Source organism: Ornithorhynchus anatinus, chromosome 13, assembly GCF_004115215.2.
Source record: "Ornithorhynchus anatinus isolate Pmale09 chromosome 13, mOrnAna1.pri.v4, whole genome shotgun sequence".
Classification (NCBI taxonomy): Eukaryota; Metazoa; Chordata; class Mammalia; order Monotremata; family Ornithorhynchidae; genus Ornithorhynchus; species Ornithorhynchus anatinus.
This window is the reverse complement of record NC_041740.1, coordinates 19,437,979-19,464,591: the sequence shown is the minus strand read 5'-3', so window position 1 is coordinate 19,464,591 and position 26,613 is coordinate 19,437,979. Positions and strand designations below refer to the sequence as shown.

At 42.2% G+C, this 26,613-nt stretch overlaps 1 protein-coding gene and 1 non-coding gene across 2 annotated transcripts in view; both read left to right on the top strand.

The window, feature by feature from the left end:
* The window catches only part of PLXDC2 (plexin domain containing 2), a 236,243-nt gene that overhangs the window by 127,570 nt on the left and 82,060 nt on the right, over positions 1–26,613 (top strand). The window contains exons 4-5 of the mRNA XM_029077538.2: positions 11,467–11,536; positions 24,835–24,957. Of these exons, the coding sequence (XP_028933371.1) occupies positions 11,467–11,536; positions 24,835–24,957 (193 nt within the window). The remainder of the gene's footprint in view (positions 1–11,466; positions 11,537–24,834; positions 24,958–26,613) is intronic.
* LOC114816343 lies at positions 13,085–13,222 on the top strand. The gene has a single exon (XR_003764107.1). It is a non-coding gene; the product is annotated as a small nucleolar RNA SNORA7 (small nucleolar RNA).

Sequence of the window (26,613 nt, the reverse complement as noted above, 5' to 3'; positions counted from 1 at the left end):
GGCCCATAAATTTGTCAGAAAGTGGATACCTACAGTTTTTCCCCTCATACCAGACAATTTTAATTTGAGGTCGGGTCTACTTGAGCCAGGTAAAGTGAAGAAGTAAGGACTTGATCCAGTTGATTCCAGTCAACAGAGTACTTTGCTTGAATTACTTAGTTCAAAGCAGGGAGACTCGGCTTTAGTTTCCCACTAGGAAATGATATATAAACGTATATATGTGTATACATATATATATATATATATATATATATACATAAATCAATGATATTTATTGAGTGCTTACTGTGTCAGAACACTGTACTAAACACTTGGAAGAGTACAGTACAACAGAATTAGCAGACACATTCCCTGCCCATAAGCTGAAAGTCTAGGGAAAATCATTCCTTACTGATTATCAATCTGTAAATGCCTGTGTGTGTGTTTTCTTACACACACACACACCCCACCCCTCAATCATTATATGTACCCACACAAGCACACTTATGTATAACTGAATAGAGAGACAAGTATAAGAGAAAATAGAGCAATTGGCAAATGATTCTGGCAAAATTACCAACATAAAACACAGCGTGGTCACTAATAATTCTGCATCAAATGTACCCATCCAGGAGGGCTAAAATCTGAGAAAGGAAATCTATTAAAAGTTCCTTTGTTTTACGATTCCCAATTCATTCCTGGGAGACAAGTTTCTTGAGGCTTTCTCCTATGACTAACAGTTATTCTTAGAAGCAGCTAACAACTCACAAAAGAAACCTGGCACTCTTTGCCAGGTTTGAACATTCAATTTGATCAGCTGGACAGGAGACAGTCATTTTTTTGAAAGGATTGGATTAGGATCCTCAACTATGTCTTCATTTTAATGGTTGCGTTGGCAATGAATAACTTTTTTTTAGGGCAGATAAAACTGCTCTCTAATTTCCATTCAGTTAACTTAGCGTGTTTGTTTTCCGAATAGTAGTGTTCTCAGCAGGACTCCGCCGATTTCCTGAATGGAGATGGACTCCTCCATTATTTCTAATTGGAAGGTGGGAGTCTATTTTTCCAGGAAATTCACTCCACTTTCCATCTGGCAAAAATATCGATCTTCCATTTGCATCCTGTTGTTTTTGTAGGAGCTGGATTTGTTGGTCCTTAGTAAAGTCACACTGTTACCGCACACTATTTCGGTGATTTTGTGATTCTGATTCTGAATATTGCACGATCAGACAGTGCGTTCCTTTTCCTCTCTAGGATTAGCTCAGGAGGGCCATGGAATTTGGCATCAGTTACCGTCTGATTGTTTGCCCTAAAATATACATTTATGAGGGGTCCCTGACTCTTCTGGCAGAAGCCAGAAAATCACATTTCTGTGGCCTAAGAAGCTTGCTGCTTTTAATTATTTATGGTATTTGTATAGCACTTATTATGTGCTAGGCACTGCACTAAGCAATGGAGTAGATAGAATATAATCAGGTAGGACACAGTCCATGTCCCACGTGAGGCTCACAGTCTTCATTCCCCTTTTGCAGATGAAGTCACTGAAGCGCAGAGAAGTAAAGTGACTTGCCCCAGGTTACACAGCAGGCAAGTTGTGAGGCCAGAATTAGAACACAGGTCCTTCTGACTCCCAGGTCCGCGCTTTCTTCACTAATCCATGCATTTCTCGAATTTTTCGGCAGGGCCTTGATGAAGAGAAACTGAAGTGTTCTTGCTTCATTTGGTTCTTCTGATTTTTCCTTTTGTGTAACATTAGTAGACTGCAGTGAGTTGCAACCAAATAGCTCTCTCCAGCCTACTTTCTCGGGGTAATTAAACTCTTAAATTGATCTGAAAGAAGTTCTAAGTTTGACAGGGGTAGCCAGATTCTTCCCACGACAGTGTTGTTTCTTTCTCCCAGTCAACTTTTCGGAGGTTAGAGAATCATAATACCTTGACTGAATTATACAAACGGGGTAGTCTAGCAAGAAGAGAACGGACCTGGGAGTCAGAGAATCTGGGTTCTAATCCCAGCTCCACCATTCATCTGCTGTCCTGACCCTGGGCCAGTCATTTCATTTCTCTGTGCCTCAGTGACCTCATCTGTAAAACTAGGGATTAGCACTATGAGCCTCTTGTCAGACGTGGATTTGGGATTATTTTTGTATCTACTCCAGCACTTAGTACAGTGCCTGGCACATAGTAAGTGCTTAACAAGTAACCATAATTGTCCCTTCTGGAATGTAAGCTCGTTTTGGTCAGGGAATGTGTCTGTTTGTTGTTATATCGTATTCTCCCAAGCACTTAGTTCAGGGCTCTGCACACAGTAAGCATTTAATAAATTCCACTGATTGATTATGGCATTTACTTCAGAACTTTAAAAAGTCTTGAATGTTCCTGTCGGCTTGAGAACATGTAGATGGAGTCTACCAAGGGTGCCCATAGCTTAAAAGGAAGTTGGCATCACTCATGGACTTTAACCCATGAATCCATGCCCGGTCATCAGAAGTTAGACAGAGTGCCTGACTGTTCCCCCTTCTTTGTTCACGGACTCAGGCAGCTCACCTCTGAAAACTGGGATTTTTATCCTCTCAAGTGGCTGGGAAAAATCACAAGCGATGAAACTCTGGAATGCAATCTTAGCATTTTTTTTTCAATGCTTCTGTGAGCAGTGAAGCCTGGGTCATCATAACACAGTACATTGGGTGGGTCACTTGCAGAGAATTGAGTGACAGCTGGGAACCCAAACAACTGCTTTGTGGAGAGATGAAATTGAGAATTGGAAAAAACATGAAGGGCAGAGGAAACATTTTAAGGCAAGATAAAGCCTGAGACAGTCTCTGAAACCTGGGAGCACATTGCTGAAGCTAGATGATCATGCAGTGCCATCAAGAAAGGAGTGCTCTGTATAGAACAAGAGACAAGGAGGCAAAATAGAAAACATCACCAGGCACTGCAAAAAGTAAGCGGTAACGAGACAACAAGAAAGGCTCTATTGTGTGCACAAAGTGACCAGGATTGTGGGTGCTATGTTTAGCCAAACGCTTATTCATAGATGAACATCACCATCATAATGATTCTAAAAATGATAATGGTTGTGGTATTTGTTAAGCATTTACTGTGTACAATTCACTGTACTAAGAGTTGCGTTGGACCCAGAACAAGGAGCTCAGAGTCTAAGAGGGTGGGAGAACTAGTAGTAATACCCATTTTTCAGATGAGGAAACTGAGGCACAGAGAAGTTCAGTGACTTGTCCAGGGTCACACAGCAGGCAAGTGGCAGAGTTCTCCCAACTCCCAGGCCCACACTCTTCATATATTATCCCTCCCCACTCTTTGCCAGGTTCAGGTTCCCCTTACTTTGTGTCCCACCAACAACTCTACGTTCCGCTAAATTCTCTCGAGGCCATGGGTATGGCCAAGCAATCAGGCACGCTGTCAACCAGGCAAACGGCCAATCAGGCAAGCTGCAATAAACTAAAGTGTATGATAGATCACAGATCAAATGGTGTGACAGGATTCCTACGAATCGTCAGCTAATTAAGGCTTCTTTTTCATTACTTATTAATATTCCTGCAGTGAAGGTCCTCCAATACAAAAAAAAAAATTAATTAAGCTCAACATCAACTTGTGTATGAAAGCTAGTGGATTAGTGCCTGCAGCCAGTTTAACTCCTCCCAGACAGTGCGAAGTGAGTTGGCAGGAATAAAACATTGTTTTCTAGGCAAGCCCAGTCAAAATTAACTCCTTTCCATTGCAGTTGCCCTAGTCCCATAATACCCAGAGGTCAACCTGGACCAGGAAGCAGAATCAGGCATTTCAAGATCTCCTCAGAGGCCTGGGTATGGCGACTTCAGCATTCTGCTTCTTAGATCCCTCATTCTCCGCCTGCTGGCTTAATAGTGGAAATGTTGCTTGCCGTGGCTTAGTGAATAAAACACACGCCTGGGAGTCAGAAGTACCTGGGTTCTAATCCTGGCTATGCCACTTGACTGCTGGGTGACGTTGGACAAGTCACTTCACTTTACAAGAAGCAGCATGGTGAAGTGGATAGAGCAAGGGCCTGGGAGTCAGAGGTCATGGGTTCTAATCCCTGCTCCGCCACTTGTCTGCTCTGTGACCTTGAGCAAGTCACTTCACTTCTCCATGCCTCAGTTACCTCATCTGTAAAATGGGGATTGAGACTCTGAGCCCAACATGGGACAGGGACTGTATCTACCCCAATTTGCTTGTTTCCGCCCCAGTGCTAAGAAGAGTCTGAGGAAGCAGCGTGGCTCAGTGGAAAGAGCCTGGGCTTCCGAGTCAGAGGTCATGAGTTCGACTTCCGGCTGTGCCACTTGTCAGCTGTGTGACTGTGGGCAAGTTACTTCACTTCTCTGTGCCTCAGTTACCTCATCTGTAAAATGGGGATTAACTGTGAGCCTCGCATGGGACGACCTGATTACCCTGTATCTCCCCCAGCGCTTAGAACAGTGCTCTAACAGTGAGCAGAACATAGTAAGCGCTTAACAAATACCAACATTGTTATTATTATTAAGAGTGCCTGGCACAAAGTAAGCACTTAACAAAAGCCGTAATAATAATTTTATATATGTAATATATAATAATTATTTTTATTATTATTATTCTCTGGGCCTCAGTGCCTTCATCTGTAAAATGAGGATTAAGAGTGTGAGCCCCAGGTGGAACAGGAACTGTGTCAAACCCAATTTTGCTTGTTTCCACCCCTGCTTAGTACAGTGCCTGGCACATAGTAAGGACTTAACAAATACCAATATTATCATTATTAATAACACAGACTGCTTTAATAAAACAGCCTTCTTTCCTTTAAGTAACAATTTCCGGTCAGGTTTTCTCCTTGAATATATTGTCCCATTACTTGGCATAGGTTTTAGCTGTGGTATGGGGTCAGCGATACAGGCCCAGATGCAGTAAAGCTGGGGTAGAGATCACCCACTCTGATGTAGGCTTCTCTTTGAAACAGCCTAAATGAACTTGTGCTGCAGTTGAGTGTGTAGCAGTGGGCTTGGGTGATGGGAGAATTTAGAAAAAAAGAAACCTCAATGAAGGGAGAAAATAAGTGCACCCTGGATGGCCCTTAGGGGGAAAAAGATGAGAGAATCCGGGTCCCTGCGTGCCAGGGAAGACCCAATTCACTCTAGGCTTATTAACAGGTTGAATTCACTGCTTTTCCTTGAGAGGACTTGTTGCTTTTGTTTACTGGCATAGTGGAAAGAGCATGAAGATGGGAGTCAGAGGACGTGGGTTCTAATCCTGGCTCCTCCACATTTCTGCTGAGGGATCTTGGGCAAGTTACTTCATTTCTCTGTGCCTCAGCTCCCTCACCTGTAAAATGGGGATTAAGACTTCGAGCCCTTGGACTTGTATTCATTCTGTCAGTCAGTCATATTTGATGAGCGCTTACTGTGTGCAGAGCATTGTCCTAAGTCCTTGGGAGAGTACCTTCTAACAATAAACAGACACATTCCTTCCCCACAGTGAGCTTACCATCTTGAGGGGAGACAGACAATTAATAGAAATAAATAAATGACAGATATGGACATAAGGGCTGTGGAGCTGGGAGGAGGGATGAATAAGGGGAGCAAGTCAGGGTGATGCAGAAGGGAGTGGGAGAAGAGGAAAGGGGAACTTAGGGAAGGCCGCTTGGAGGAGATGTGCTTTCAATAAGGCTTTGAAGGGTACAGGAAGGAGTAATAATAATAATGTTGGTATTTGTTAAGCGTTTACAATGTGCAGAGTACTGTTCTAAGCACTGGGGTAGATACAGGGTCATCAGGTTGTCCCACGTGAGGCTCACAGTCTTAATCCCCATTTTCCAGATGAGGGAACTGAGGCATAAAGAAGTGAAATGACTTGCCCACAGTCACACAGCTGACAAGTGGCAGAGCCGGGATACAAACCCGTGACCCCTAACTCCCAAGCCTGTGCTAGTTCCATTGAGTCACGCTGCTTCTCACAATTGTCTGTAATTGTCTGTTGGATTTCAGGAGGGAGGGCCATCCAGGCCAGAGGGGAGAACTTGGGCAAGGGGTCGGCGGTGAGGTAGACAAGTTTGAGGTACAGGGAAAAGGTGAGCATTAGAGAAGTGAAGTGTGCTGGCCGGGTTGTAGTAAGAGAGTAGCAAGGTGAGGTAGGAGGGGGCAAGGCGAGTGAGTGCTTTAAAGATCTACCCCAGTGCTTGGAACAGTGCTTGGCACATAGTAAGCACTTAACAAATGCCACCATTTTTTACATCTTCCAAATGGCTGATTCCCTGCCAATTACAACTCCCACCATTCTTAGCTTATTTTAGGGACCCAACGAAGGTGGCATTTTTCCTGTGCCTCTTCTTCGGTTTCAATCCCCTCAGTTCCCATTGCAATGAAGTGAACAACCAGTGAGCAGAGCCTTCCCCTGAGATTTTCTAATTGAAAAAGAAGACCTCTTCCCACCTTTTTAGGTGGATTAAAGTGTTTTAGAGACTCTCACTTCCAACCACCTAGATGGAAAAATTGATACTTGACATCTTGCCAGTAACAGTCTCTCCTGAAAATGTGGCTCCTTTATAGTTTGTTGAAAGAGAAATCATGGCATTGGCTGTTGATTTCTTGGAAATGAAAATAATTCTCAGAATATGAACATCTTGAGGTCAGGGGTCACACCTGCCTACATTATTGTACTCTCCCAAAATCCTGGTACAGTGCTCTGCACACCAAGTTCTCAAAACCACTGAATGATTGAATTGAATCACACCATAGGGAATAATTTTTAATTTAATTGTGCAACGTGTTAAAAGCTTATTATGCGTCAGGCACAGTACCAGCGGTGGAGTAGAACCGAGATAATCAGGTCAGACATAGTTGCTGTACCACCTGGGGCTCACTGCATTCCGTCCCCATAGTACAGATGAAAGTGAAACACAGAGAAGTTAAGCAACTTGCTCAAGGTCACGCAGCAGGCAAGTGGCAAAGCTGGCAATAGAACCCAACTCCCCTGACTCTCAGGACCTTGCTCTTTCCACTAGGCCTCATTGCTTCTTAATAATGAGATTGCCCAGTACCTGTAAAACGATTAGTATTACCTTTAGGGAGGAATTAAATATAGCACAATTTACCCTTCCCTGTGGTGGTGTGAAGCTGTAAGTAATTGAGATTTGGAACTTTAGAAAAGTTTGGTAAAGACCCGGAGGACTCAGCCCAAGACTATCTACCTCAATTAATCAAACCATCAATCAATCCATTGTATTTACTGAGTGCCTATTGTATGCACAGTAGATTTTTATATTTCTTTAGCACTTACCATATGCCAACCTTTGGGGTAGACACAGTTTAATCAGGTTGAATACAGTCCCTGTCCCACATGGGGCTCACAGTCTAAGTCTTGTCTTATGCCGTCGAGTTGTCTCCGACCCATGGTGACACCATGGACACTTCTCTCCCAGAACGTCCCACCTCTGTCTTGGGCATATCTGGTAGCGTTCTGGTAGCATATCCAAAGCGTTTTCTTGGTCAAAATACGGAAGTGGTTTACCATTGCCACCTTCAACGCAGTAAATCTGAGTCTCCACCCTTGAGTCTCTCCCATGTCGCTGCTGCCCAGCATGGGTGAGTTTTGACTTGTAGCAGATTGCCTTCCACTTGCTAGCCACTGGCCAAGCTAGGAATGGAATGGGTATGCCTCTGCTTCACTAATACTGGTAGAATACTGGAAACTCTCCAGGTATGACACTGAGAGGGGCACAATCTGAGTAGATGCCCTCTAACTATCAAAGCAGGAAACTAGGGGAAATCACCAAATGCTTATGCCTAAATCCCAAGAGCTTTTTCACAGATAGGTCAGTGAAGAGTGGTTTTGGGGGTTTAAAAAATAAAAAGGCTTCCCAGGTTATAGACTTCTTCCAGCCAGCCAACACTTAGAAATATAGTAATGATAATAGTAATTGTGGTATTTGTTAGGTGCTTACTCTGTGCCACACACTGTACTAGGGGTTGGGGTAGGGACAAGGTAATCAGGTCCCACAAGAGGCTTACAGTTGAAGTAGGAGAATGTGTATCGAATCCCCATTTTGCAGATTTGAACTGAGGCACAGAGAATTTAACTGATAGACAATTGGCAGAGCTGGGATTAGAACCCTGGTCCTCTGACTCCCAGGCCCTTCTTTCCATCAGCCTACACTGCTGCTCTATTAAGAGTTTTCCAGCTTCAAAGCTCTATACTAACATTAACTGACTGATTAATCTCAGTAGCTCCCTTGAGTTAGGTGAATCTTAAATAAGAACAGGAAACCCTTGGGTTCGTAGTTGAACTCTTGGATGACCAGAATAGGCAGTAAGGATTGAGGTGAGACAAGAAGAGCTAAAGTGAAGGATTGCTCAGTAATACAGGAGAGCTAAATCAAGATATATTGATACCTCCCTTTCTGGAGAAGGGACATTTCCATTTTAAATGTTTCAAGAAAATGCAGTGCCTAGCACTTAGTAAGCACTTAACAAATCCTATTTTTAAAACAAGTATTTAGGATCTTTGCTTAGGTTGAATAAATGCACATTGGTTCCAGCCTGTCTTCTTCGAAACTTTCAGTTTCATCATTTCTTTGAGACTCTCTTCATCTTCTGGAGTCCCACTTCTAGAAACACTGCTGCAGTTGCAATAAATAGGCATGAATAAGCCCCAAAGTGATCCCGTTCTTTATCAAAAAAAGATTGACACTATGCTCCTCTTTTCATTTTCTCTTTTTTTTGTTTTTATTCATCACTTCCTCTGTGTCAGGGACTGTACTAAGTGCTGATGTAAATTCAGGATAATCCAGTTCATTCATTAGACTACTTATTGAGAGCTTACTGTGTGCAGAGCACTGTGCTAAGCGGTTGAGAGAGTACAATGCAACAATAAACATGGCTTAGACACAGCCCCTGTCCAGCATAGAGCTCACAGTCTTAATCCCCACTTTACAGATGAGGTAATTGAGGCACGGCGATATTAAGTGACTTCCCAAGGTCACATTCATTTAATCATATTTATTGAGCACTTACTGTGTGCAGAGCACTGTACTAAGCACTTGGAATGTACAATTCAGCAACTGATAAAGACAATCCCTGCCCAACAATGGGCTCACAGTCTAAAAGGGGGAACACAGCAGGCATGTTGCAGATCTGGGATTAGAACCCAGATCCTCTGACTTTCATGCTCTTTCCATTAGGCCATGGTGCTTCTCCTTCTCTCCCAATCTTGAATCAAGTGCTGTATTCTCCCAAGACCCTCTCTTTCTTCTGTGGCTATCTCTGTGCCTCCCCCATGGAAAGTGCTCAAAAAATACAACTGATTGATGATGATGGAGGTGATGAAGAGTGGTAGGTTTTCTGCCCATGGGGAAGCTCATTTGAGTAACCCTGAGTCATTTTGGCCTGAATCAGTCAATCAATCATATTTACTGAGCGCTTACTGTGTGCAGAGCACTGTGCTAACGGCTTAGCACTGTTGAAATAGATGGGAAAAGATTATGTTGGAGTGTAATCTAGCTCTCAAGTAGAAGTAGTCGCAAATTAAAGTACTTATTGAGCACCCACTGGGTTCAGTTCATCATCTTAAGCACATGGGAAGGTACAAAAGATGAATAATACACATTCCCCACCTCAACGTTTCAGTCTAAAAGATAGGGACCCAAAAGTGTGTACTCAAGTTGTCAGAGACAAATAGCAATGAGCCCCAAAGTGAAACAGGCATCTCAGCCATGATGGACAATAAGTCTGTTGTCTGTGAAAAATAAACAAGAGGTGAAGAATAACTTGGTGTAATGATTTCAGGCATGCTCTTAAACTAGGCATTTGGTAGCACCCATATCCTCATTTATTAGAAAAGCCGTCAGCAGTCGCTCGATTGAGTTCACCCCAGGGAAAATGGACTTTATTGTTTTAGTGGTAAACCCAGAGAACAGTGAGGATAAACTCTTTCCCCAAGTGCAGCTTTCAGTAACAAGGATAGAAAATCTAATTGAAAGACACCGTAACTTGGGAATGATTAATTTCATGCCAAATAATTCATTAGGATACTTGGCTGGATATAGGAAAAAATCATTTGCTGAAAAAGAAACCACTGAGGCCAAATTCAATTGGAAAAGTGTATTTCTCTCCTGTCTCCCCAACTCTCTTTCATAATTCACTCTGCTGCTCAGATCACTTTTCTTAAAAAATGCTCAGTCCATGTTTCCCCACTTCTCAAGAACCTCCGTGGTTGCCCATCCACCTCCACATCAAACAGAAACCCCTTCCCATAGTCTTTAAGACAGTCAATCACCTCGTCCCTTTCAGTCTTATATCGCTGATTTTCAACTACTTCTAGTGGCACACTTCACTCCTCTAATGCCAACGTATTCACTATACCTCAGTCTCATCTATCTCACCACTGACCCCTTGTCCATTTCCTTCTTCTGGCCTGGAATGCCCTCCCCATTCACAGCTGACGGACTACTACTCTCTCCTCCTTAGAAGCTCTCCTAAAATCACATCTCCTCCAAGAGACCTTCCCCAAATAAGCCCTCATTTCCCCTATTCCCTCTCCTTCTGCATCACCCTTGCCCTTGGATTTATACCTTTTATTCACCCTTCCCTCAGCATTTATGTACTTATCCTTAATTTATTTGAATGTGAGCTCCTTGTGGGCAGGGTACAGGCCTACCAACTCATTGTATTATACTTTCCCAAAGCATTTAGTAAAGGGCTCTGCACACGGGAAATGCTCAATAAATACAATTGAATGATCAATTGATTAATGTGAATATTGAAAGGATTAGCCCTGCCTTCTGCTGACCACTGAGGGATTAGAAGCCCACTTTTCAAGCACGTGGAGTTTTGGGAAGGCAGGAAATATGTCTCCCAACTCCATTTTTTTGTATTCTCCCAAGTGCTTAGTACAGTGTTCTGCACACAATAAGCACTCAATACCACTGATTGACTGATTGATAGCAGTTTGTATCCAAGGGTCATCGTCTGTAACTCTAAGAAGCCTGAAGACTGCTCCCTTCAAGGAATATGTAGCTACTTACTTTACCCTTGGAATTGTGGACTATTGGTTCTGTAATTCATTCTAATTGTTCAGTGTCTGTCAATCCTTCTCCTGGATGGAGCACTGCGCTAGAAGGACCTGGGTTCTAATCCTGGGAGGGAGGATGAATGAAGGAGCAAGTGAGAGCGGCACAGAAAGAAGTGGAAGGAGAGGAGGGTTTAGTCAGGGAAGGCTTCTTGAAGGAGATGTGCCTTCAGTAAGGCTCTGTAGGGGAGAGCAATTATCTGTGTAATATGAGGAGGGAGGGCGAAAAGGAAAGCTGTTTCCAATTTAACTATCTGGAGTCTCAATGAAACACAGAATTGCCAGAAAGTAAAGGGGATTGGAGGGAAGAGAGGCCCAGAAAGGTTGAAATAGGTGAACTCCATTTTGAAGCGGCAGACTTTTCATTTTACATTCATTCGCGTGCACATGATTGATTTTCTTTTCCACTGTTGTTCCTTACAGAGAGTGAATCTGTCCTTCGATTTTCCATTCTATGGCCATTTCCTACACGAAATCACTGTGGCAACCGGGGGTAAGTAGCTGGACTAATCTAACAAGAACTCCCACAACTAGCCTGTAAATGACAGTACTGCACCCAGAGGTCAAGAGGCTGTGTGAAGTTTCTTGAGGAAAGACTAAACCAGAGGAGTTATACAGAAAAGAGCACAAGGCTGGGAGTCAGAGGATCGGGGTTCTAATGCCGACTCCATCCCCAGTTTGCTGAGTGCCCTTGGGTAAGTCACTTCCCTTCCCTGTGGCTCAGTTACCTTATCTGTGAAATGGGGATTAAGACTGTGAGCCCCATGTGAGACATGGACTGTGTCCAACCTGATTAGCATGTATAATAATGATAATAATAATTGTTTTTGTTAATTTAGTATGTGCCAGGCACTGTTCTAAGCACTGGGGTAAATACAAGATAATTGAAGGCACATCTCCTCCAAGAGGCCTTCCCTAAACCTCCCTTTCCTCTTCCCCCACTCCCTTCTGCAAAGCCTGACTTGCTCCCTTTATTTACCACCACCCCTACCCAGCCCCACAGCACTTCTGGACATATCTGTAATGTATTTATTTATATTAATGTCCATCTCCCCCTGTAGACCGTATGCGCACTGTGGGCAGGGAATGTATCTGTTTATTGTAATACTGTATTCTCCCAAGCACTTAGTAGTGTTCTGCACACAGGAAGCACTCAATAAATATAATTGAATGCATGAATGAATGAATGAATGAAAGTGTTGGAGCCAAGATTAGAACGCAAGCCCTTCTGACTCCCAGGCCTATGCTCTATAGGCAACATTGCTTCCCTCTGTGTTATCTTAATGAATGCCCCCATTCTCTACTTATCTGGTGTAAGTGGAAAGTGTAATTATGATCGATATTTCCAGGATGATGGCATGCTCAGAAAGTTGTTTAACATAACTTTTTTCTGCCTGACTAATATTAGAAAAACTGGAGTCTCCTTTGCATACCTAAATATGCCTCATTTTGAAAATTCCAGGCAAATTTTTTTTCATTTAGGTTGATTCTTAAAAATACAGTAAAACTCAACTTCAGCATTGGAATTGGATATAAAATAGTTTGGTTATTCAAAGAGATTTTTAAGGTAGGAAATGGTGGCTTATTAAGCAATTTTATACCAAAGTGTTAGTCATCCATACAAATGATACAGAAAATGAATTGTAAACACTCAACATCTTGTTTTCCTGTTCACTGATGGTAGAAACTGAAAGCAATCACTTACTTTTCTATTGAAAACTACAAAATAAAACCACAACCCTTTGTCTTTTTTTTAAGCAAGTAAAATGTGGTTTACAAAGTGCTGTGCAGCAATAATATTGCTTGGAAAATTTGCTCAATTTAGCCTACATTTTACAAAAAGTATATCATGCTTTTATGCAAATTTTGTACTGCAGTGATGACTAAGCTTCATTTTTATCTTGCCTTTTTCTTCTGAAATGGGGTTTTTATTAGGCTTTGATGGTTTGTTACAGTTGCTAGTCTATCCTAGGAAAATTGAAGGACCGATGTGTCCTGCTAATTTCCAACTGAAATATATATTGCCAGATACTGAATGATAGCCATCTCAGGGTCACACCTGGAGAGTTTCCAGTACTCTACCAGTCTCATCTACGGGAGGGAGAGTCAAGCAGAGGCCTGTCCATTCCATTCCTAGCTTGGGCAGTGGCTAGAGAGTGGAAGGCCATCTGCTACAAGTCAAAACTCAGCCATGCTGGGCATCAGCGGCATGGGAGAGAGTTGAGGGCAAAGACTCAAGTTTACTGCACGAAAGGTGGCAGTGGTTAACCACTTCCATATTTTGACCGAGAAAACTATATGCAGATGGAGAGCAGAGCGTTCTGGGAGAGATGTGTCCATGGTGTCACTATGGGTCAGAAACAACTCAATGGGAAGAGAAATGAAGAAATGACCCATAGAATTATGACCTCCCCCCAACCTCCAGTCCTTTTTTGGAGTGAAAGAACATTGTTTTGGAGTCTGAATTATCCAGTAATAATAGTAATAATGGTAATTATTGAGTGGGTAGTGAGTGCAGTAAACCATTTTAAAACTTTTAGGAAAATTTAATAGACGCAAAATGCATGTACCCTGCCCCCAAGGAGTGTCTGCCCAAATTCACTGGATAAAAATAATACTGATTGTGGTATTTAAGTGCTTACTAAGTGCCAGGCACTGTACTAAGCACTGGTGTGGATACAAGCAAATTAGGTCGGTAATGTTCTCTTGTCCCACGTGGGGCTTGCAGTTTTAATCCCCATTTTCCAGATGAGTTAACTGAGGCCCAGAGAAATGACATGATTTGCCCAAAGTCGCCCAGCAGATAAATGGTGGAGCAAAGTAACCGAGTGAAATCCTAAATCTTGTCAAGTGATCTTCCAGTGAGTTTGAAAATCACTTTTGAAAAAAAAATGGTCCTATGGTGGCTCGAAACTGATTATGAGGATTTAGAGCCTCAGATGGACAGATGGGATTTCAAGAAACCACAGGGAGGTGATATTATAAGGAGAAAAATTGACTGCTTTCTGATTGGTGTAGGCCACTAGCAGCGTGGCCTAGTGGATAGAGAGTGGGCCTTGGAGTCAGAAGGACCTGGGTTCTAGATCCAGATCCATCACTTATCTGGCATGTGATCTTGGGCAAGTCACTTAACTTCTCTGTGCCCCCGTTACCTCATCTGTAAAATGGGGTGAAGACTGTGAGCCCTATGTGCGACAGGAACTGTGTCCAACCTGATTAGCTCATATCTTACCCCAGCTCTTAGTACAGTGCCTGGCACACCGTAAGTGCTTAATAAATGTCATTTAAAAAAAATGGCTTCTTAAGGTCCCCAAATGACCCAGTCAGTTCAGCGAGTAAACTGTTTCTGTTTGGTGACTTCCACCTTTGTAAAATCAACAAAGCTTCATAAATTGAGCAGCTGTGATTGTTTCCAAGCACTGGAATTCAACATGTCACTCTAAAAAAAAAAGTGTCATTTCCATTGTTTAAACTACAAGTCTTCCAATCTCTCATTCTAATGTAGCAGGGGGCCTAACCCTACATGCAGGCATTTGTTGGGAAAAGTTGGCATCAAGGTTCCCTGTCAGTGGGGAATTGATATTAGAATTCTCTGTAACAACCGTTCTGCTTTCATCTTGCAGAAAGCAATTAATGAGAAGTTTTTTGGCCTGATCACAACTGAATATGCCAATGGACTGTAAATAGGAACTTGCCTTTCCATCTCTTATGGGGGCACCTAACAGGGCTTCCTTGTAATGCCCTTCTTGACAGTTAAAGGACTTAAGCCCTTGGCCATAAGATGATTCTCACCCAGGCTGGTATGACCTTTCCTTTCCCAAACCTTCATTTTTAAAAAAATAAGGGTAGATTTGTTCTCTTGTAAACTTAGATGTACTTATGTAAGATGGCACAGATGTCCAGTTGGATCTCAAAAGTCAATCAACCAATCAATGGTATTAAGTACTTACTTTGTGCAGAACACTGTACTAAAAGCTTGAAAGAGTGCAACATAATGGAGTTATGCCCTTAAGAATCTAACAGGGCAGACAGATATTAAAAAGAAATAACAGTTAGGGGAGGCAATGGAGTGAAGGTTATGGATGTAAGTCTTGGAGTCATTAAGTACTGGGGTCATTAAGTGCTAAGGACAGACAAGCTCAAGTGCATAGGTAACACAGAAGGGAAGGAAAATAGTGTAAGGAGATGAGGTTCGTCAGGGATGGCTTCCTGGAGGAGACTAACTTTTAGCATGGCTTTCTAGATGGGGAGAATGGTGAGCTATCAAAGTCTAGTTTCAGCTCTCCTTCAGATCCTCAACCTGCCAAACAATTGGATTTGGAATAAACACTGACTAGCAAGCGCTTAGAACAGTGCTCTGCACACAGGAAGTGCTCAGTGAATACCAGTGATTGATCAATTGATGATAATTCTCCTTTATGCATTTTCACATTCTTGCAGCCAAGATGGAGCTTGTAGGGTTTTTTTAAGGCAAGGTGAAGTGAACAACAGCTGTTTAGTTTGTAGGAATCTCCCATTTGATTGTAAGCTTCTCGAAAGTAGAGCCTATGCATTTTACTCTGATGGTATTCTCCAGTTCTGCATGCAGTCAATACTATTGAAGGTTTGCCCAGACATAATTGCTAAGAGGAGAGTGATCTGTACAATGATTACAGGGAGGAATTACTTGAGACACTGAGAATGTAAACTCATTTTAGTAGATAGAGAATGCGTCTACCAACTCTGTTGTACTCTCTCGAGCTCTTAGCACAGTGCTCTGCACATAGTAAACACTCAGTGAATACCATTAATGATGATAATGATGACAGTGTCTGAAATTAGCAGTTTATTTGGGGGCTTTAATCCCAGAGAAAAGGGGCACTGGGGAGTTGTATCAATCAATGGTCATCAGAGCATTTTAGAAACGATCATTTATTCACTAAGCCAAAACCCCATGAGGTTTATTTTAGCAAAAAATGAGCCTCTTGAATCAGGAGCCACTGGCAATGGAGATAATTAGGTAAACCTGGTGGCCTTCACAGCTAGTCTTGGCTTGCAGGCTGAAAGGACCTACATCAAGTCAAAGCCTAGCAGGGGAGAAATGAATATTTAATAATGGACTTTGAAGGGGATTATTAATGATCCATCAACCTTCATGTATTTGACGTGACTGACTGAAATTTTTACTTACATTGTCATCTTTCTCAGTGATGTTAGAGAATCACGTTCCTTTGCACTTTGGGGTTTCTTTTAGGTTAATCAGCGGTCTTTATTAAGTGCTTACATATGCAGAGCACTATACGAAGTGCTTGGGAGAGTACAAAGCTATAGAGTTGCTAGACACATTACCTGCCCACAACATGCTTACAGAAGCAGCATGACTTAGTGGAAACAGCACAGGCTTGGGAGTCAGAGGTCATGGGTAGTAATCCCAGCTCTGCCACTAATCAGCTGTGTGACTTTGGGCAACTCACTTAACTTCTCTCTGCCTCAGTTATCTCATCTGTAAAATGGGAATTAAGACTGTGAGCCCCACGTGGGACAACCTGATCACCTTGTACCTACCCCAGAGCTTAGAATAGTGTGTGGCACATAGTAAGCGCTTAAATATCATCATCATTATTATTATTACAGTCTAGAAGATTATTTGAATGAGAGTTTTTGTCTTTCACATGGGACTCTTGTTTTTCTTAAGAGTTGAGAAAGTTGACTTTTTTTATGGTATTGTTAAATGCTTACTATGTGCCAGGCACTGTTCTAAACACTGGAGTAGATATCAGATAATCAGGTTGGACCCAATCCATGTCCCACTTGGGGCTCACAGCTTTAATCTCCATTTTCCAAATGAGGTAACTGAGGTGCAGAGAAGTAAAACAACTTGCCCAAGGTCACACAGGAGGCAAATGGCAGAGCCAGAATTAGACTCCCAGGCCCGGGGCCTATCCACTAGGCTACTCTGCTTCTCAAAGAGTTGACTCAGTGCTGACTTGAAGTTGACAGCCCACCACCTCCTGCCCATCATCCACAGGCCTTGGTGCAAGGCTCACTGCTCAGCTGTTCCATCGATGAGAGGAGGTTGGGGGCAGCGGCACCCCTCATTTCTCTCTCCCGGACCGCCTGGCCAGACCCTCTCTGCCCTTGCCATGTGGTAATTTAGGGATGAATATAGCAGGACTATAGTGAACTTCTTGTTGCCGCTTCTTTTTTCCATGGAAAAATGTAGCCTATGTTGTGTTCAGTTAATATCACTCTTTCCCACGTAACCTTCAAACCAGAACTTTAAGAGAGGAAAACACTGGGAATCAAATGGGAAAGATTTATGTTCTTCTCTATTGTTTATCTTGGAATGGGTGAGAAATCTTAATTGAGGTTTCTGAATTGCTGGGATTCTGAGACAAGGGGGCTTTATCAGCATTCTCCTACTGTTAGCCCCTCAGAGGGGAATATTTCCAACAAATCTTTAATATTTCAGCAGGCATCCACACTGCCGTTCATCTTCTGTACTAATGAATATTCACCTGCCAGGTGTTATCATCATCATAATCTGTTGAGAGCTTCCAGGAGGCTGTAAAAAGAAGGACACTGCAACTAAGAACCACTGAGAAGCAGTGTGGTGTAGTGGTAAGAGATCAACCCTGAGAGTCAGGTGACTTAGCTTCTAATCCCAGCTCAACCACTTGTCTGCTGGGTAACTGCTTTGTCCCTCAGTGACTTTATCTGGAAAATAGACTGTGAAATCTAAGTGAGACAGGGACTATGTCCAGCCCAATTAGTTTGTATATCTACCCCACATAATTAATACAACCAAAAAAAAACAAAAAAAAAGCATTACCAGGGTGTAGGGAGAAATTGTTAAACAGTTCACCCAGCCCGATGGCAGAGACAGGAGTCTAGCTTGGCAAGGTCAATGGTTTTGTTATTGCAGTTTAATAATAATAATTATGGTGGTATTTGTTAAGTACTTTCTTTGTACCAGACAGTACCAAGTATCTTTTATAAAAGATAAAAGAGATTGGAAGCAGTTTGGCAGGGGGCTCACAATCTCAATCGCTGTTTTACAGATGAGGTGACTCAGGCACAGAGAAGTGAAGTGACTTGCTCAAGATCACATACAAGACAAGAGGTGGTGCCAGTATTAGAACTCCGAACTTTTTTTTAATTGACTTTTGTTCACTACTTACTCTGTGCCAGGCACTCTACTAAGCACTGGGGCAGATAGAAGGTTGCACACAGTCCATGTCCCACATGGGGCTTGTCTTCTTAATCACCATTTTACAGTTGTGGTAACTAAAGCACAGAGAAACTAAGCCAGTTACCCAAGGTCACGCCACAGACAAGTGGTGGAGTTAGGATTAGAATCCAGGACCCATCTCTGTGCACTTTCCACTAGGCCACGCTGCTTCCCTAGACTAGTATTTAAAACAGAATAACAGCAGTCTCTCTGTCCTCAAGAAATGCACTGTTGACCAAAGATAAATGTATAAAAACATAAATACAAATGAAGATGGGAGTGTGCAGTTAAATAACAAACTAGATGTAGAGTGTCCTGGCAAAATAGGTAATATCAATAACAACTGGTACTTGTTATGCTCTTACTATGTGTAAAGCATTATTCTAAACACTGGGGTAGATATACGAGAATCAGGTTCCACATGGGGCTCACAGTCTGAGTAGGGGGGAGAATAAGGATTCAATCCCCATTTTACAGGTGAGGGAACTGAGGTCCCAAATCACCCAGCAGACAAGTGGCAGAGCTGAGATCAGAGTCCAAGTCCTTCTGACTTCCAGGCCCGTGTTCTATCCTCTTGGCCATGCTGCTTCTCTCAGCCATGTTCCAAATATTTTCTTTCCTAATGGGGTATTTTGTTCAGTGTTGATAGGATCAGGCAGAAAGAGTTAATGTGACTTTATTTGTGATGAGATATGTGAAAAATCCCATCTTTCCTGTCAACACGTTTTCATTTGTTGATATGATTACCATCAGCAATCTACTATGTGAAAGTTCCCCTTCTTCAGCTCTCTTCTCCAGTATATAGAAAGCAGTCTAGCACAACATGAATGAGGAATAACACTGTTTAACGACAGAGGATGGAGTTGTAGGGGGCCTGGGTTCTAATCCTGTCTCCGCCACTTCCCTGCTTTGTGACCGTCACTTCTCTGTGCCTCAATTAACTCATTTGTCAAATGGGGTTAATTACCTGTTCTCCTGCCTAGTTAGACTGTATGATCCATGTGGGACCTGACTGTCTTAACTACACGAGTGTTAAGTACACTCCTTGGCAGATAGTAAGTGCTTAGCAAATGCCATAATAATAATAATAATTACCATTATTTTTATTGTCATTCATTTACTCGTATTTATTGAGCACTTACTGTGTGGAGAGCGCAGTTATATGGTGTTTGTTTAGCACTTACTATGTTCCAGGCACTGTACTAAGCGCTGGGGTAGATACATGCTAATCAGATTGGGTGCAGTCCCTATCCCATATGGGCTGAAAGTTTTAGTCCCTATTTTACAGAAGAAGTAACTGAGGCACAGAGAAGTTAAGTGAATCACCAAGGTTACAAAGCAGACAAGTGGCAGAGCAGAGATTAGAACCCAGGTCCTCTGACTCCCAGACCTGTGCTCTTTCCATTAGGCCACGCTGCCTCCCAGAAGCATTATTTTTATTATATTATTATCTTCATCATCATCCCAGAGTTTAGGACACTGCTTGACAAATAGTAAACACATAACGAATACCATACAAATAATGGGGAAGAAAGCAGAAAACAGTCCTTGGATTGTTCACATCTTTATTGGAAAGGCCTTATTTGAATCAGTTGCTCCTAGTTTATTTTCTTCGAACTGATACTCCCTGGCTCTTGAAAATTGCCTCTTACCTACCTCTAAATAGAGAGGAAGAGGAAATGTAGCAGATTTCATCTGCCCTGCCCCATTCCCTGATTCAATTCTCTTTCAGAGGACTGATAAATGATAACTCACAGCAGGCATTAGCATTGTTTTCACCTGCTTGTTAGTTAATTACCCTTTAATAGCTGTAAACCACCCTAAATCCCTGAATCTCATCCCTTAGCTGAGGTAGGTGGACCTTGGAAGCAGATAAACGAGGACACTAATGGAAAGTTGGCAATTGGAGGAAGTGCATTGTGGGTGTTGGAGACAGGGACATGTTCCTCTCCTTACCCTAGCCCTTCTTGGCTTTGAACAGGTGTGGGAGTAGTATAACTAGGTGTAATTGGTCTAAGAAGAGAAATTGGGCTGAAAGCAAAGATTTTTAGAAAAAGCAAGGACCTTTATTTAACGATTAGGCCTAAGAGTCAGCCAGATTTTTCTCAGTGCTTTTTCACTCGGTAGATGGAAACTCTTTGAAGATGGAAAAGAAATAATGTGAACTTCCAGAAGATACCTTTGCTGAGAAAATCCATACGTCCCCTTTCTTATTCAACCATCGTGCATCAGGTTTTATTATTCCGTTCCTTCTGTTCATTCTTTCCTCTTCGGTATATACCAATTAAGCATCCCTTCAAGTGTAACTGCAGGCTCAAAGTGAGTACTTAGCCTGCATGTGCAAGGTTTATTTCTGTTGGGAAAAACAATAAGGTTTTGTGTGAAACCACCACCAGTGATACAATTTGAGAAAAGAATTTTGTGAGCATATAAATGACCTCTAGAATCTATTCTAATTTAAACCAGTTAAAATGCACATTGTATTCTATCTAAGAATCTCAGCCTAACCTTCTTATCAAAAGTGGGAAATATAATCTGCCGTTTTCGCGGGTTGTGATAATAATAATTGTGGGATTTGTTAAGCGCTTACTATGTGTCAAGCACTGGAGTAGATAGTGATAATAATTGTGGTATTTGTAGATAACATTGGCCATATCACCCAAACCTTATTTAGCTCTTTGGCCCCAGAGACTAACCCAAAATGAATGTTTTTAATCCAATTTCCCACCCACAGCGGAAGCACTATGTGTGACCGACATTCAGAGTCGAGAAAAGATGGATCCGAGGAAGTAAAATGAGTTTGTTCCAAACCCTCAGTAGTTCTAGCAAATATGCCCTTTGCTGCCAAAAAGAGCACTACTTTCTCACCAGCAGGCCGAAGAATTATAGTGTTTCCTGGGACAGCAGTGATAAGTACAGTGAGGTGTAAATTTCCACAGAAGGAGATAGCTCACCTGTGAAAGATGGTAACTTACTGTAGAGTATTATTACTCAATAGGGCTGTCTTTTTGTTTCAGCTAACCAAGGATGTGGGTTATAACTTTGTGGCTGAAGTATCCCGAGTTAGCTATTTCTTTTAAAAGTGAGCTGTCAGAGTTGAGTTTGAGGACCTCACTTATGAAGATTCTCAATAGATGGTTTGTTTTCCAAAGATAATATTAAGGGAAGATTAAAATTGACTTTTCCAAGACTGGACAGCTATGACCTGTAGAGTTGGATTTAATGAAGTTGACTTTACATCCCTGAAACTCCATTGAACAATAGATAAGTCTGAAAAGGTTGAACTTCATTCCCAGTGTAATGCAAATAAATAACTAGATTTGGGAGGAATGGATTTGTGGGGTCAAATGGATTGGAGAACAGAGATCCTTTCTTTTTGAGCCCCCACTGCATAGCTAGTGCTTTTTCCCCAATTGTCTTTTCCCTTCTTGGAGGTCCTTTCTGAATTATTTTCCTGTCACCTTCCTACGAAAGCTTCTACTCATCTAGTACTACCTTTCAATCAATCAGTCATGAGTGTTTATTGAGTGCCTACTATGTGCAGAGCACTTCAGCCTAGTGGCAAGACTACAGACTTGGGAGTCAGAGGACGTGGGCTCTAATCCCAGCTCCGTTACTTGTCTGCTATGTGGCCTTGGGCAAGTCAGTTCCCTTCTCCATGCCTCAGTTCCCTCATCTGAAAAATGGGGATTGAGACTGTGAGCCCCATGTGGGACAGGGACTGTGTCCAACCAGATTTGCTTGTTTCCAACACAGAAGTCATTTGGCCATTCTTCCTGGAAAACCTGATCCCCAAACCAGCAACCAACCTCTCTCCTGCCTCTTCCTCTTTTATCACAAAGTAAAACATCCTCTAGCCGGCAATTGGAAGTGAACCTCCATAATCACCCGGAGGGGTTTAGAAAAGGGTTATCTCCCATGGAGATTAAATATTTAGCCTCCTTAGCTGCACCGTCGGTTTATGATCTGGAAATTATCATTCTTTGCAGGTAAAAGTGGTAGAAAAATTGAACACCGAGAGTCATGGTACATGTCTGTAATTTTAAGAATCTGATATGTGGCCTTTGAACACTAGGGATGTGACTAGATAAATAATAACTGTGGTATTCGTTAAGCGCTTCCTATATGCCAAGCCCTCTTTTTAAGCACTTGGGGTATATACAGGATAATCAGGTCCCACATTCTAAATAGGTGAGAGAACAGATATTGAATCTCCACTGTACAGATGAGGGAACTAAGGCACAGAGGAGTTAAGTGAATTGCCCAAGACCTTATGGCAGGTGAGTGGCAGAGCTGGGATTAGAACCCAGGTCCTCTGACTTCCAGGCGTGGGCTCTTCCCACTAGACCATGCTGTTTCCCAGAGGGGAATGTAACAGAGATTCCATGCATGTTAGTGTGGAAGCTTTCGGGACATATGTACTCTACAAAATAGTAGATATGTTCAACATCTGAATGAACCACAAGGAATAGGTCTCCAGTGATGACATTTAACAAACAGACAGCAAGAATTAAGAGATCATTAAAATGAATGTCAAGGATTATAATGAAGTGTCTAAAGCATTGGAGTTTAAAAGAATCAAGGGAGACCAATTTCTTCTACCGTGACCAAGAGAAGTTATCTGGTATGTAGATATCCAGTAGAAGCAATTGGATGAGATAGGAGACAGCGTGGCCAGGTGGGTCTGATAGTTCATATATTAATTTCTATTAATGTCTCTCCCCCTCCAGACTCTAAGATTATTGTAGGCAGGGAATGTATCTGCTTATTGCTATATTATACTCTCCCAAGCACTTAGTTCAGACCTCTGCACAGAGTAGGTCTCAGTCAATACAGTTGAATGAGCTTTTGCTCATTACCTTGTGCAAAGCAAGTCAGGGAGGGTTTTTAAATTGCTGCACCGCAAGCCACCCCAGATGAGAAGCATTGAGAAGCATCATGGCCTAGTGGATAGAGCATGGGCCTGGAAGGCAGAAGGACTTGGGTTCTAATTCCGGCTCTGCCATATGTCTGCTGGGTGACCTTGGGCAAGTCACTTCTCTGTGCCTCAGCTGCCCCATCTGTAAAATGGGGATTAAGACCATGAGTCCCATGTGGGACAGGGACTGTGTCCAACATGTACTACCCAGTGTTTAGTTCAGTATCTGGCACATAATAAGCACTTAACAAACACAATAAAAAACAAAAAAGGTCTTGGTTGAGCCTGTTGAACTCTGGACAGTGACTCCTTCAAGCACTGTTATGGAAGTCTTACTGTGTTTGCTGTTTTCTCTGTATTCTCAGGTTGTTTGGTCCTACCGTACTAAATTTTTCACCATTTGACTGTTGCCAACCTTCAAGTCCCACGTTCAGATTGTGAGCCCCTGAGAGCTAGGGACCAAGTCTCCTTTATTCTTCAATGTATTCTTCTCCAAGACTCGGCTCTGCCATCATCAGTCATCATCAATGATATTTATTGAGCATCTACTGTGTGCAGAGCACTGTACTAAATGCCTGGGAGAGTATAATATAACAATAGAACAGACACATTCCTTGCCCACAGTGAGCTTACAGTCTTTGCCCACAGTAGCTGGGCACGAAGTTCCACTGAATGAATGCAAATGGCATCTCCAGTAGTACTAGCAGTTTCACAAATGATCTCTTATTTCTGTGTGTTGTACAGGACTCCATTCCCCCAAAATGAGCTTGCGTTCTGCCCTAGCAAAGAATGAAGGAAAGCTTTGTGGGAGGATATTTCTTACAGGTTGATTTTCTAATAATTGACTTGGTAAAACTCAAGCTCTTGAAAAAACTATTCAGTCCCTTGAAGCGGTTAAATAATAATTGTGGTATTTGTTAAGTGCTTACTATGTGCTAGGCAATGTTCTAAGCACTGGGGTAGACACAAGATAAGTGGGTTGGACATAGTCCCTGTCCCACATGGGGCTCACAGTCTTAATCCCCATTTTCCAGATGAGGGAACTGAGGCCCAGAGAAGTGAAGTGACTTGCCCCAGGTCACATAGATGGCAGAGCCAGGATTAGAACCCAGGTCCTCTTGACTCCCCGACCCATGTTCTATCCAATAGACCATGCTGCTTCTCTGAACCAGGAGTCAGTTGAAACAGGAGGCAGTGAGCTCATCCTCAGATGGCACGTCTGTCCCTCAACAAGGGCCTGTCATCCACATTGGATTCGCCGAGCTGAGGGATCCCGTTGTCTCTCAGGGTTCTCTTAAGCAGGATCTGAGGGCAAGGTGCCATTTTGCTCTGATACTTAAAGGTGGTTGCAACCCTCTTCCTAGTGGCAGAAGTAGTAATAGTAGTAATAGTAAGCTCGCTGTGGGCAGGGAATGTGTCTGGTTATTTTTCTATTGTACTCTCCCAAGCGTTTAGTACAGTCCTCTGCACACGGTAAGCATTCAATAAATGCAATTGAATTAATGAATGAATAAGCGCTTGGAAAGTACAGAAACAGAAGCGATTACATCCCCTGCTCACAAGGACCTTACATTCGAATAGGGGAGACCAATGTGTAAAGATTTGCAGAAACAGCAGTCAAAAAAATTGAGTACATAATGTATTTCCTTTATTTTTCTTGTAGGTTTCATATATACTGGAGAAGTGGTTCATCGGATGCTGACGGCCACACAATACATTGCTCCCCTGATGGCCAATTTTGACCCTAGCGTGTCAAGGAATTCAACAGTCAGATATTTTGATAATGGTATGAAACAATCCCTTCATTTCTGCTGTTTTTATTGTAGAGTCCTTTTTGCAGTTATGAGCCGTTATATATGTCGAAGTCAGAAGGGGGTTTATCCTGGAAAACTGCCCCTAACAAAAAAGTTTGTTGTTGTGTTTTTTTGGTGGCAGTAATAGAATTAGTATTTATTGAGCTTGCAGTGGGGAAAGGCATTGTGCTAAGCTCTTTGGAAATACAAAGCAATGTAGTGACACGTTACCTATCCACAAAGAGATTGCACTCAAATGGAGGAGCTAGAAATAAGGTAAATAGTTAAAACAGTTGAAATACAAGCCCTTATTAGATGACAAAATATTTAGAATTATTTGTGTAATTTTGTGGTATTTGTTATGTGTCAGGCACTGCATTAAGCACTGGGGTAGATACAAGATAATTGGCTTGGACACAGTCTCTGTCCCACATGGGACTCACAGTCTTAATCCCCATGTTACAGATGAGGTAACTGAGGACTAGAGAAGTGAAGTGATTTGCCCAATGTCACACGGCAGACAAGTGGCAGAGCTGGGATTAGAATCCATGAACTTGTTACTTCCAGGCCCGGGCTCTGTCCACTAGGCCATGATGCTTCAAGTGCAATAGAATTAGTAGACAGTCCTTGCCCTCAAGGTGTTGACAATCTAGCAGGTGAGACGAACACTAAAATGAATTCCAGAGAAGAGGAAGTAATATCATATAAAGAGAGGTGCAAAAGGAGTGAAATTTTAGGTAACAATCGGTCAGTCAATGATATTCATTGAGCGCTTACTAATAAGAAAATTTTGCTTATGCTAAAATCTTTTAGCTAGTAAATCCTTAGCAATACTTATCCAGTGCCCGCAGTATTCAGAATTAACTGAAGAAACAGGCAAAAGAGAACCCCTTGCCTTCGAGGCTTATAGTAAAATACAATATGCTGTGTTGAAATAGAGGGAAAAATATGTTTAGCAACAGGATTATTCTGGCATGCGTCTCTAGCATTTTAAGTGAAGCCCAGCCAGAAGACGCATGGTAGTGAAGATAACTTGAGTTCAGGCAGCAGTCTCTCCGGCAGATTGCTTTTCTGGACTTTGCTAATTGAAACGGTAGGAAAAGAAAAAGGAAAAAAAAAACAGCTCCAGAATCTTTTCCGTTGACCTAGCCAATGAGGAAAAGTAAAGTTTTAGAGCTCAAAAAATCAGTTGCCAAAGGTAGGTGGAATTCCTTGGGTTTCTTCATTGTCTCGATTTTCAGGATTTTCCCAGGAGCTCACCCAGGAGATTATTTTTCCTTTGAAATTCGCCCCTACCTTTTTCCCAAAACATCCAATGTACTCTAGGCCTGATTTCAAGCTGGGAATTCAGTGACTCGTAAAGGCCACTAATACTTCAAAACATAGAACCGTGGAGGCAGTCTTGCTCAGTCCTCTGAGTTGAAAGAGAGATTTTTATTTTATTTTTTTCTGTTTTCAGATTCTGACTGAGCTATCTGTAATCTTCTGAACCCCTCAAAATCAGGAAAACTAGGGGGAGGAACACTTTCTAAAACTGTTGTGTGGGGTTTCTACTGTTAAGCCCGAGCAAGTGAGATGCACAAGAATAATAGCAAAAATAATAATGATATGGCAAGAGTCGAGGGATTTATTAAGTACTTGCTGTGGTG